The 11,453-nt window shown below is 39.5% G+C and overlaps 1 protein-coding gene across 1 annotated transcript; it reads left to right on the top strand.

Annotated features, from left to right (window-relative positions):
• Positions 1-244: 244 nt before the first annotated feature.
• On the top strand, positions 245-2,326 carry LOC124282174. The gene is made up of 3 exons (XM_046718141.1): positions 245-420; positions 852-1,076; positions 1,611-2,326. The coding sequence occupies exons 1-3, from the start codon at positions 336-338 to the stop codon at positions 1,847-1,849; spliced, it is 549 nt and encodes a 182-aa protein (XP_046574097.1). The 5' UTR covers positions 245-335; the 3' UTR covers positions 1,850-2,326.
• The last annotated feature ends 9,127 nt before the right edge of the window (positions 2,327-11,453 follow it).

Genomic DNA, 11,453 nt, shown 5'->3' with positions numbered 1-11,453 from the left:
ATAGGCCTTGTTGCTCAATTCGTACATGTGTAACATGTTTCTAAATACTTTGATTCACTTCCATAATTTCCACTTTTAAACACAGATCAAAAAAAAATATTCCATACTGTTCCTCATCTACCATCTCAAATTCATTTTTCCCAAATTTGGTAAAAACAAAACTAATAGAATGAGTAATGATATGATGATACCGCGCATTTTGCAGGTGTCGCCCTAGAAAATGTTGCTCTTCACAGAAGCAAGCGGTACAGCAAGTTCCTAACACGGCAGCCCATGCTGGTCTATGCACCGACGGTTACAACGACGGGGTTTATTTCGACAACTCAGCTTGCTGTATGCTTAGTGGAAGTTGGTGGATAGTTGATCTCGCCAACGTCTACAACATCTCCCACGTCATCATCTACAGACGGACGGATGGTGGTGAGTAGATGTAAAATACATTTGGCTAAAATCAGTTTTTTTAGGCTGTATTCCTTTTGTTCCGGTACAAATTTCAAGCATCCCGCAGAATCAATGGGAACAAACCATCGACCACTAGTTCACTTTGCAAAACTATTGTTGAGTTTCTGAAATAAGCTGAAATAAGTTTGTGTGCACTCTGTCCTGAGTGAATGGTAAAAGTGAAGCGGGTTCCTTCATTCCTCTGCTTCGTTGCTACCTCCTGGAAGGGAAATTGCGGGCATATTGCATGCATATTATTTAGAACTGTGTGCCTTGAATGTTGGTAAGACACGATCCTTTAAGGCATATGCAGCAATGTACTCATTCAAAAAGTGTTGTTGCAAGATATCTTCAGCCATTTTATTTTATCTGCTGGAATCCAGTAATGTACATAACTTATGATGCTTCAGCCTATCCCAACAATGCCGTGGTGGAAGGGTTTCTGCAGTACCCTCCGATGTGCCCAGGAAGTGGCGTGGAGTGTGCCCGTGTTAACCGTGCCCTTCAACCAGCGGAGAATATCAGCTGTTCGACTCCTGTGGAGATGAGGTACCTGAGGGTATCAAGCAGTTCCTCAGGCCGTGCAATATGTGAGGTGGAAGCTTATGGATCCTTTGTTCGTACAGCCAGTCCAGGTAAGTGCGACAATACGGGATGTACATTGAAGTGCTATCGTGCCTAAAGATGCCAGTCGTCTTGAGAAACAATTGTTGTGTATTTGTTTGTTGCCCCATGTCGCATTAAACAGTGCAGTGGCAATCTGTGATTAATGAGTTTTGGCCAGACAATCCATTATTGAATGTCTTTCTAATCTCAAAGCATTACCAGCCTATCCACACAGGCGGTTTACGCTACATGTTACGATAGCCTGCATTGCAGCATGAACGCTGACTTCTTGGAACGTTAATTCATGAATATTGGCTCTGGTAAGTAGAGGATTTTCAGACCAACTAATGCTGGCTTCATAGTAACGGCTGTATCGATGTGGTTTCACTTGTCAGACTGCTTCTCAGACAGATAATGAATAATCCCTTAGTCCGGAACTTTACCAACCAACGTTGCTTGTAACGTCTTCGTTGTGGAATTATTCATTAATCCAACATATGGTATTTTGATCTGACACCGAACCGTTTTGTCTGGAATAGCAGGATTTGACTGAATCATTCCAGGTGACTGTCCACGTGTTGAGATGACTCCACAGCTCAACAAGAAGCTGACTGGTGCGGTTTCCACATCAACCATAACAAGTACAAGCGCTGCCTGTGGGATTGAGTGTGTAAAAGGAGGTAACTGTACATCTTTCAGTTACAACAGTGCCACAGGTGAATGCTTGTATTCCTCAAGATTGCTTATTCAAACCAACATGGTATCTAAAGCAAACTGGGTTCTGTACATACCCTGTTTCTAAGCAGAACCAGATGATCATTCATATCCTGTCGTTGCTGAAAACTATCTTATGTCTGAAAATACGAATCAATAATTTTCTTGCGGCAAATTCAGATGAAGAGTCGTGCCTCAGTGACAGTCAACAGATATCAAGGTGACTATAAATGGTTTTCCCCGAATCAGTTATGCCTTTGTGCACGAAAGGTGCAGATTAAGATAGCAACAGTCCATAAACTTCCCATTTAATGACCTCTTGACGGAACAACTGACCATTTGAACAAATGTTATGCTTCGTACACCATCTAGAGATCGACACTAAAAGCCATGCAACTTCCACCAAATACGAACTGTTTTGATGTTTGTATTTGTAACATAGTGCAATGTACATCGACGGCTGTTTCCATGCGCACACGACCCGTGACGATCAGGGGTAGAATAGATCTCCAGCAACCCATGCTTGTCGTAAGAGGCGACTTACGGGTTCGGGTGGTCAGGCTCGCTGGCTTGGTTGACACATGTCATCGGTTCCCAATTGCGCAGATCAATGCTCATGCTGTTGATCACTGGATTGTCTGGTCCGGACTCGATTATTTACAGACCGCCGACATATAGCTGGAATATTGTTGAGTGCGGCGTAAAACTCAACTCGCCCACTCCATGCGCACACACGTGTACACAAGACTCAAAAGTACATACAAATACACACACACGTGTATACTTAATTCATGTCTGATGAGAAGGCTGTGAATTGCTGTGCTGCACTTGGTGCACTATAACAGCATCAATGTGTGTTTGTCTCTAAGAACTGAACAATGGTCATCAAAACCCCATTCACAAAAATATAGAAGCACCGCAAGATGGACTAAAAATCACAAACTTGTACAAGTGACTTAATATTGCAGCTGAGGTATATATCACATCATGAATAGTGTGTGTTTTGCGTTCACAGCTGATTCAATGTGTAATGTTTATTTATTGTCTTAGTCAGTAAATAAAACTGATCGTTTTGATAATATCGCATTTCAAGAGGAGAGAAAATCTAGGCGACTTTTTCTTTTATCTGTATATGTACCCTTATCGCTAGGATATTCTTGTATTCGATGCATCTGGATCATACTTCATTGAATTCGTTCCTTCTATGGAATTTCAAGTGAGATTTTGTCAAGCTTATTATTTGATAAGCGGTTTATTCTTTTTTTGATTCATCGCAGTTTGGTGTAGTCTTTTGCGTGTGTCACATGAAGGCTTTTACATACATTAAAAGTCAAATATTTAAATTATATTTTGCACCATTTTCAATTGAATTGTTTCTCAATGTATTCTATCCTCTTTTGTATTTGACTCTCAAACCCCAACTCAAAGTGAAACACTGGTGGTTTGCTGCTAATCGTTTAAACACACATTTTTATCTAAATATTCTGTAGTTTATGTGTAGACAATGTGTATATAGTTATTTACGATTCGATTGTACTGTTGTCCATTTATCTTATGACTTAGACTATTTCTGGTGTCCCCCTGTGGTGATATTTCTGGACTATTGCTAAAAGTGGTGTAAAACTATACTCACACACTCACTAACTCACTATCACGTAGTCTCCGTGTCTGTATTTAGTATGAATGCACTGCCATACTAAAGGCGTAATTGTTTTACAAGGTGTAAAGTGTAACACCTGTCGTTGTCGAAATGCGTCATTTATCTGGGGGCATATATTATCAGGATTTAGAAATGTTATTATTGTAAAATCTGGAGAAGAGCATTGCCTGTACGCAATGCAATTGAATAGATGCATGACATAACAGTATGTCGCAATGTAAAGATCAAATGGAAAGGTTCAGTATGCTCCACGCATTGGTGTGAGTGTCACTGCAAACAGTACGAGGAGACTGATCGTCCTGTATCCCTTGATAATATATCTTCTACTACTCGTTTGTACACTAGTCTGGACTTTAAATAAAATAGTTCTTCAAACAGTTTGTTGCGTTGTGACATTGTACAGCTTTCAGAAATGCACGGATACCTCTGACCCAATTAACGAGAGTAATCTGAAGTTCCTAATGCTAAGATTTGGTCCGGTTGTGCTCTTGTGTACTCAGCCTGAAACACAAAACGACGTCCATGACGGCGAGTGAAAGGCGCCACGTGTGTGTCCAGGATGATGTCCAGTAGCACTGCCCTGTGACACGTCCGTGAATATAATGTAAAGGTGTTCTGTCAGCTGCACTGATCCCTTGGGCAATGTGACGGTCTGCCAATCGTGGGAGTGAGTGAGTGACTTTAGTTTTACGCCGTGACGAGCGAATGCTTAGACCACTAAGCTATCCTACCGCCCCGTCAATCGTGGGATAACACGTGGACGTTGGATGCAGGTTCTACCTGTGATGCAAATTACGAATCTGTTAACACCTCCATTTCTGTCACGCTCATCTCGAATTTGAGATGCACTTTGACCATGGTTTCGCTCTGATGAAACGGTGTTGTGCGCCGCTTGTTGGTCGAACACATCGGCGTCTGTCAATACCGTCAGGATATCACTGTTCATCAAAAGAGTGAGTTAATATTTTAAGTCACATCGGCAGTAGTTCAGCCATATTGTGACTAAATCAAATTATAGATTTATAGTACATGTAATTGAAAGTAAGTATTAAAAACCTGTCAACGAAAGACAGTAAAAGAACTAGATTATCACAGATATAAATTTATAACTATTAATTGTATTAATTAAAATCTAAAATATTTTACCTTTTAATAACAATAGAATATAAAAACAGACTACAGATTGACAACAACTGAAGGTAGATCACCATACTAGGGGCGTTCCTCCAAAGGAATTTACTATTTTAAGTATTCTTGAATTGTATATCAATATATCTTGCGCACTGTATGATTTGTAAGAAGTGTGTATTGGAGCTGTCTCAGTCAATGAAAGATCTGTCGCAGTGATCCCACCCTACAGAGCTTGTGGTGTGAGTAACGTGACGTCCGTCAATCGTAGGATGACAAACACTCTGAGCTGCATCTATAACAACTTTCAGTCTGGTGTTTATTACTTTTAATGTACAGCAACACACTGAAACGTTTCACTGTAAATTTCAAGCTTTACCCACAACATGTTTCCGTGAATATCATGAAAAAACGTTTTCATAACACTTTGGGAATGAAACAACTAATTTTCTGGAAACATTATTATCATACAACTTGGTTCCCAAATAACATCATCCAAAGTGCATATCATGTAAAACTAAGGAAGCTTAAAACTTTAGAGAAATATAGAGAAATTTCAAGACATAGAAGCGAATATCACTTTGTCATGGTGACGTGACCTCATGAACTATGACGTCACGTTTCTTCTGTGGCGACGACGGCGGGTAGCCAGCTGCCTGTGTTTGAAAGTAGATTTGGGTTTATCTACCTCAATTTGACGACCCGCCGTGATATTGCTGGAATATTGCTAAAAGCGGCGTAAATCTAACCTCACTCACTCACTCAATTTGACGACTTCGGTAATAAACAGAATATTATATTCGTGCCCATATCATACTATGTTTACGACATTCGTGCCTAAATATCGGTATATCCCTTGCTCTCTCGCTCGGGAAATGCCAACATTTAGGCACTCGTGTCGTAATCATAGCATGACATGGGCACTCATATAATATCTTCTATTTCTTGAATGTACTCAAAATACCGTACATTGAGAATGGATCTTTTCTTTGAATTATACCAGTTACATCTGACATTAAAGTTCTGGTGAACTGGATGTTTTTTGTTCAGTCCCCTGCTTTGCCATTTAACTTAAGTGGACTACATATATTTAAATGCTATTATATTCTCCAGAAAGTATGACCGATAGCCACATACATTTTACACATGTACAGTAATTGCAGTGAATACTTCCAAGATTGAAACTCAGTGAGCAGTATGTTTGTTTGTTTGCAACTGTTTCACTGCCTTTAACCTGAACTCAAACGGGCGAGTTTCACAATAACGATTTATGACCTCTTCCGGTGTGCAGTCAACTGCAATTGAGTACTAGCAATCTAGAGAGTGGCCACTCCCTGTGTATAATCAACAGCAATTGTGTAATCTAGAGTGGCCGCTCAGGAAATACACCCTCGAAAACATCTGAATATTTTCCACATAAATATATTTCTGACACCATCTTCAGAAACTCTTCATGCATTTGGAAATGAAACAAAGATGCATTTTGAACTGACAATTAGATAATTACACAATAGAACGTCTGAATATTTTCCGCAGAAATATATTTCTGACACCTGCTTCAGAAACTCTTGATGCATTTGGAAATGAAAGAAGATGCATTTGGAACTGACAATTATACAATTTCACAATAGAACGTCAGAATATTTTCCACAGAAATATACACTTTGACGTTCTATGCGCCAGTGCACATTTCTTTCATCCAGATGACAGCTACATTATATCGGAGTCTCTGTCTCTTGGTGGGCTGAAGTAAAACTGGTATATAGAAGACCCATTCTTCAAAACATGCAATATTCACGTATTTTAGGCATGGCTGTATTTGACACACAACACTCCCCTACGGTGCAGTCGGAGATCTGTATCAAGTTAATCAATTCTGAGTCGCCTTGTAGTCTATCATTAGAAGAATGTAAATACGAGGGAGACATTATCAGTGGACAACGTTGTTAAGTGGAGCTACCTAAACTACGTATGTTTAGAAACAAATCCATAGCATGAAGAATTGTTGATATAAAATATCCACATTCACATGTCTCACATTCACATTTGAGCTATGGGGAGAAAGTTCGAAATAAAAACTATCGGTTGAATGATAAAGGAAATGGAACAGCATACGCGGAACGGAAAATGAACATGACATAACAAGTGTTTTGCCTGGGCAAGTGGACGAACGACAGGGCAAACAGAGGATTCCCTGTCCGTGAAAATGCCAACATGTCGTCCCTTCCCCACAGGAAAACAACAAAAACAAGAGCAGTTATTACGGAGCCCGTCAAGAACGATTATTCGAAAGATACATGACCCTCTCAACCACTTCACCTGTCACTTTGCAATTCCAAAGAGTCTAATTGTCCGTGGTATTACCATATATAATGACACTGCATTTCGACAATATATAACATGAAACGAAATATTCTATGATTTCCCAGCATGTTATTTTTACGATTTATATAAGTATAAATATATTTAATTGATATGTTAATGATATCTATTCCACTACGGAAGCGTAATAGGGCCACGGTGATAATTTTTTGGGGGGTCACTATCTCCTACGTAGGACTTAATATCTCCGTCCTACGTAGGAGATACTATGTCCTAAGTAGGAGATACTAAGTCCTACGTAGGAGATACTAAGTCCTACGTAGGAGATATTAAGTACTACGTAGGAGATAGTAAGACCAAAAAATATTTTCACCGTGACCCTACTACGCTTCTTTAATTCCACCATGCTAATGTGATAAAGAAATAATGTTAATACTTCAAGTATAATTTACTTTTCTATCCACATCAGTAACCACTTATATTCATGTTTCCTAACGGATCCATCTTTTACACTGGTCATGTAGTACACTGGTTGAAGCTGCAGGTGATGAAATTATAATTCAAAAGACTTATTCACAACGTGTTTCCTATAGTGAGTGAGTTAATATTTAAGGTCACATTGGCAATATTTCAGCCATATCGTGACGAGTTTCCTATAGTGTCCCACGCGACCACAATGTTGAAACTGAAACTTTTCCCACGATTGTTTTTGTTACACACGTTGGCTCCGCCATCAACAACTCATATTTCAAGGTAAATGAATTCACACACGCCACGTGGAACAAACATGCACACATATAATTTATACATTCATGACAAAGATGCAAAGTTATACTTGATCAGGTTCCCGAGCAGGTTTCATTTCAATTTCATTAACTTCACAGATCCATTATCAGTCCATTGATTGGTGCTTGCAGAGTTACATAATACCTATCTTTCACATATCACTTATTCATTTGTGTTAGTTAACACTCTGGAGCTCACTTTCAAATAAGAATCCCTTTTTGAAACAATATCCGGTAATATTTTTTTTTAGTTCCAGTCAACTTAATTCTGGCAACTACATCTTTGTTAAGAGTGGTTATCGCAACTGAAGTTACCTGGTACTGCACAAGAAGCGGCCACGCAGTCAATAACTGTGACGCCATACGCCATGACGAGGGATCTGCGTTAATTCCATATATGGGATCGATGGCTGAAGCACATTTCGTGTACTCTCGGCAGTGGAATAGCCCAAATATGACAGAAGACGGCGTTATACCACAATCACACATTTACCCACTACTCTAGATCTGTTTTCAAGCATTGAGGAAATAGTACACCACAGTCATATATTTTTTAAAGTGGCAGTCATGTATTGGTTCGTTCAACATCTGGTATATATATTGATTTCTTACTTGTCTTTTTTTGTTGTGTAAAGCATTTTTATTCACTTTACTTGGTTACATTTGAACAAGATATGAGGGTAGAGTAGAATGGTACAGGTTGCATAATAAAAGCAGACAATGTATAACATATGGTACTGGGAATATAGATTAACAATTGAGATGATAGCTAATATTACAGAGAATTAAAAGACTAAAAAATAAATTACAGGACTGCATCTAGGACATTCCATTTTCTGTAAAAATGTTTCATATTATCGTTTTTCTTCTCGATAAATTTCTCTATCTCGTAGACATCTTTTAATAATGTTCTGTAGATGGGTTTGTGTCCTTTTATATTCATTACGAAAATGTGGCGCTTTCCCAATAGTATCATGTGGTTGAGTAAGTGGTTACCACTGCAACAAAATAGAATATCATAGTTTGACATTTCATACGTTTTACCAAGGATTGAGTTATAAAATTGTTAAATTCTGACCAGAACATTTTGATGGTTGGACAATCAAGGTATACATGGTAAATATCCTCACTTACTGAACCACATAATGTACATAGGTCATTATCTATCAATTTCATTTTTAGTAATTCTCGTTTAGTGTAAATGACTCTATGCAAAAACGTATATTGAAAATCTAAGAGTTTCGTGTCTTTAGTACATTGTCTATATTGTGAAAATGATTTTCCAATTTATCAACTAATATAGTTCCCCGTTCCATTTGAGACACACATTCGGAATGTTATAGTCAGATATAAAATTATCATAGAATATCCTTGAACCTTTACTAGGTTTAATCAAATCGTTCCAAGGAGAGCACATAGATAACGACGGTATATTAAAATTGTTGTTTGTTCGTATAACTTCTTTCCACTGTTTGGGTATACTAAGGAGAACACGATTAAAGTCAAGTACAGTACCTTTAATACCAAATTTTGCCTTAAGTTCTGCAAATGTTAGAAATGCGTGGTCGTTACAAATATCTGTAATATAAACTATTCCACATTTAAACCAGTTATGAATGATCAAACTTGGCTGGTTACACTGGTGATTTAACCATAGTGGCTGCATGAGTATTTCATTAATGTCGTTATTGTTACATACCGATCTTTTAACATATCTATGCCAGGCATCAAGAGAATCTTTCCAAAATGAATTTTTAATATTATAATGTTTTGTGATGTTGGCTCCTAACAAAAGAAGGTTTGGTAGAGGGAAACCGGCGAGAGCATAGTTCTTAGGTTTTGAAATATATCTCTTCAAACATGAAAGTTTTAAAGAGTCGATAAAGGTTTTCACGTCGACCATTCTTAGACCTCCTTCTTCGTACCTTCGTACTAAATTAATTCGTTTTATTTTATCAATTTTATCATTCCATATAAATTTGAAGAATAATCTGTTCAAATCAGTAATAAATGTTTTTGGGGGATTAGGGAGAGAAGAGAAGATGTGGACAATCGTGGATAAACCTAAACTTTTAACGACGGTTATTTTCCCTATCAACGTTAAATAGCGTCTTTTCCAATTCAGTAGAATTCTTTTTATATTTTCGAGTCTCTTCTTTGTATTAATTACCCCTACGTTTTCTAAATGAGCATTTAATTTGATTCCAAATACTTCGAAATTCTCATTATGCCAATCCACTTTATAGTCCTGGGATAGAACTATTGTACTACCTGCCATTGAGCCTAGCCATACTACTTTTGTTTTATCAACATTTATTTTCAAACCTGACATCTTGCAAAAGGAAAGCAAAGTTTTCATAGCTTCATTAAGAGAGGTTTCGGAACCGTCCAAAAATAATTCAGTGTCATCCGCATGTTGGCCAATAACATGTTCGATGTCGTTTAAAACAATTCCTTTTATTCTGTGGTTGTCTCTGATCATTATTCCTAGTATTTCTGCTTCGAATAAGAATAAATATGGAGATATGGGATCACCCTGTCTACATCCCCTTTCATTACCGAAAAACGTGGACAAGTGACCATTCTGTATCATACACGAGGATGCATTAGAAATCAATATGTTAACCCATCTTTGAATGTTACTTCCAAAACCAAACTTGTCTAGGACCACCTTAATGAATAATTTTGACACGGTGTCGATAGCTTTTTCAAAGTCAATTAAGATTAGTAAACCTTTTATGTTTTACCTTTTAGTTTCAAACATAATGTCATAAAGAAGTCTAATGTTTTCCGTAATGCTATTCCTGGAATGAATCCTGTTTGATTTTCATTTATAAGGAAGAGTATCCGGTCCCTGGGTACCGCTTTCAAACCCGTCACTCGATCCTGAGTGAATCCCCTGACACACCCCATGAACCCGAAGTATACTCCAGGGAACGTCCTCAGCCACTCCCCCACAATCTCCTCCCTTAGTCGCTTACCCTTTCCGCGACCCCCCCAGGCTCCTTCCCGAGGCAAATTCCTCTTTGGTGGTGTCGCCCTGTCGCCGCCCCAGTAATGACTGGCCTTCCCCCCTCCCGTCGCCGACATGGAGGTGACCGTCGACTTGAGAACGATCGTCGACGGCGGCAGACTACCACCGTGGCTGGCATGCCCTCCACTGTTGGTCGGAGCACCTCTAGTTCTCCCCCATCACTCCTGTGCCTCCGCGAGACACGCTCCAAACCTAGTGATCGCCGGTTTTCCTCCTTGTGCCCCATCACTCAGATCCCTTTTAGGCGCTCTGTCACACTGGTCTTCTCCGTGCACTCCTGGCGCACAGTCATCCGGGCCTCCAGGTCGCCTTCTCCCACTCCCATAGTGGAGGAGGCCCTAAGTGTAGCGCTCCCAGCATCCTTGCCCACCCTTCGGGCGAGGCCTACTACTTCTGCCTCAGACGCGTTGCCGATGTGCTGTCCCTTGTGCAACTTCGCGACGGGGTCAACTGTGTTCACCAGGTACACCATCAGGAACCGTTGTCCTTGATGTAAGGTCCTCGGCATCAGAGCATATCATTCCACTCCTGGTACCGGCTCTACTGAGTATTGGTTTAATTCTCGACCGATACAGCAGGGTACTCGGGTAGCAGTGTGGGGTGCTAATGACAGTGTCTGAGCTACTGTCACCCTCCACGCCCCTGATTTCTTGAGCTTCAAAGTCATGGGGACTTCACAACCCCCGATGGTGATCGTTCTTAGCTGCACATTGATATTGGTACAATGCCTGTCTATGAAGTCCAGACCCAGAATGAGTTAGTC

Source organism: Haliotis rubra, unplaced genomic scaffold (assembly GCF_003918875.1).
Source record: "Haliotis rubra isolate DU_JTF1 unplaced genomic scaffold, ASM391887v1 Scf1086, whole genome shotgun sequence".
NCBI classification, from domain to species: Eukaryota; Metazoa; Mollusca; class Gastropoda; order Lepetellida; family Haliotidae; genus Haliotis; species Haliotis rubra.
This window is presented reverse-complemented; position numbering and strand designations above follow the sequence as displayed.

Excerpts from the sequence above, each read along its gene's own strand:
- LOC124282174 (XM_046718141.1), top strand. The coding sequence starts at position 336 with ATGCTTAGTGGAAGTTGGTGGATAGTTGATCTCGCCAACGTCTACAAC. Across the intron at positions 421-851 it reads CTACAGACGGACGGATGGTG|CCTATCCCAACAATGCCGTG; the intron begins GTGAGTAGATGT and ends ATGATGCTTCAG. Across the intron at positions 1,077-1,610 it reads TGTTCGTACAGCCAGTCCAG|GTGACTGTCCACGTGTTGAG; the intron begins GTAAGTGCGACA and ends GAATCATTCCAG.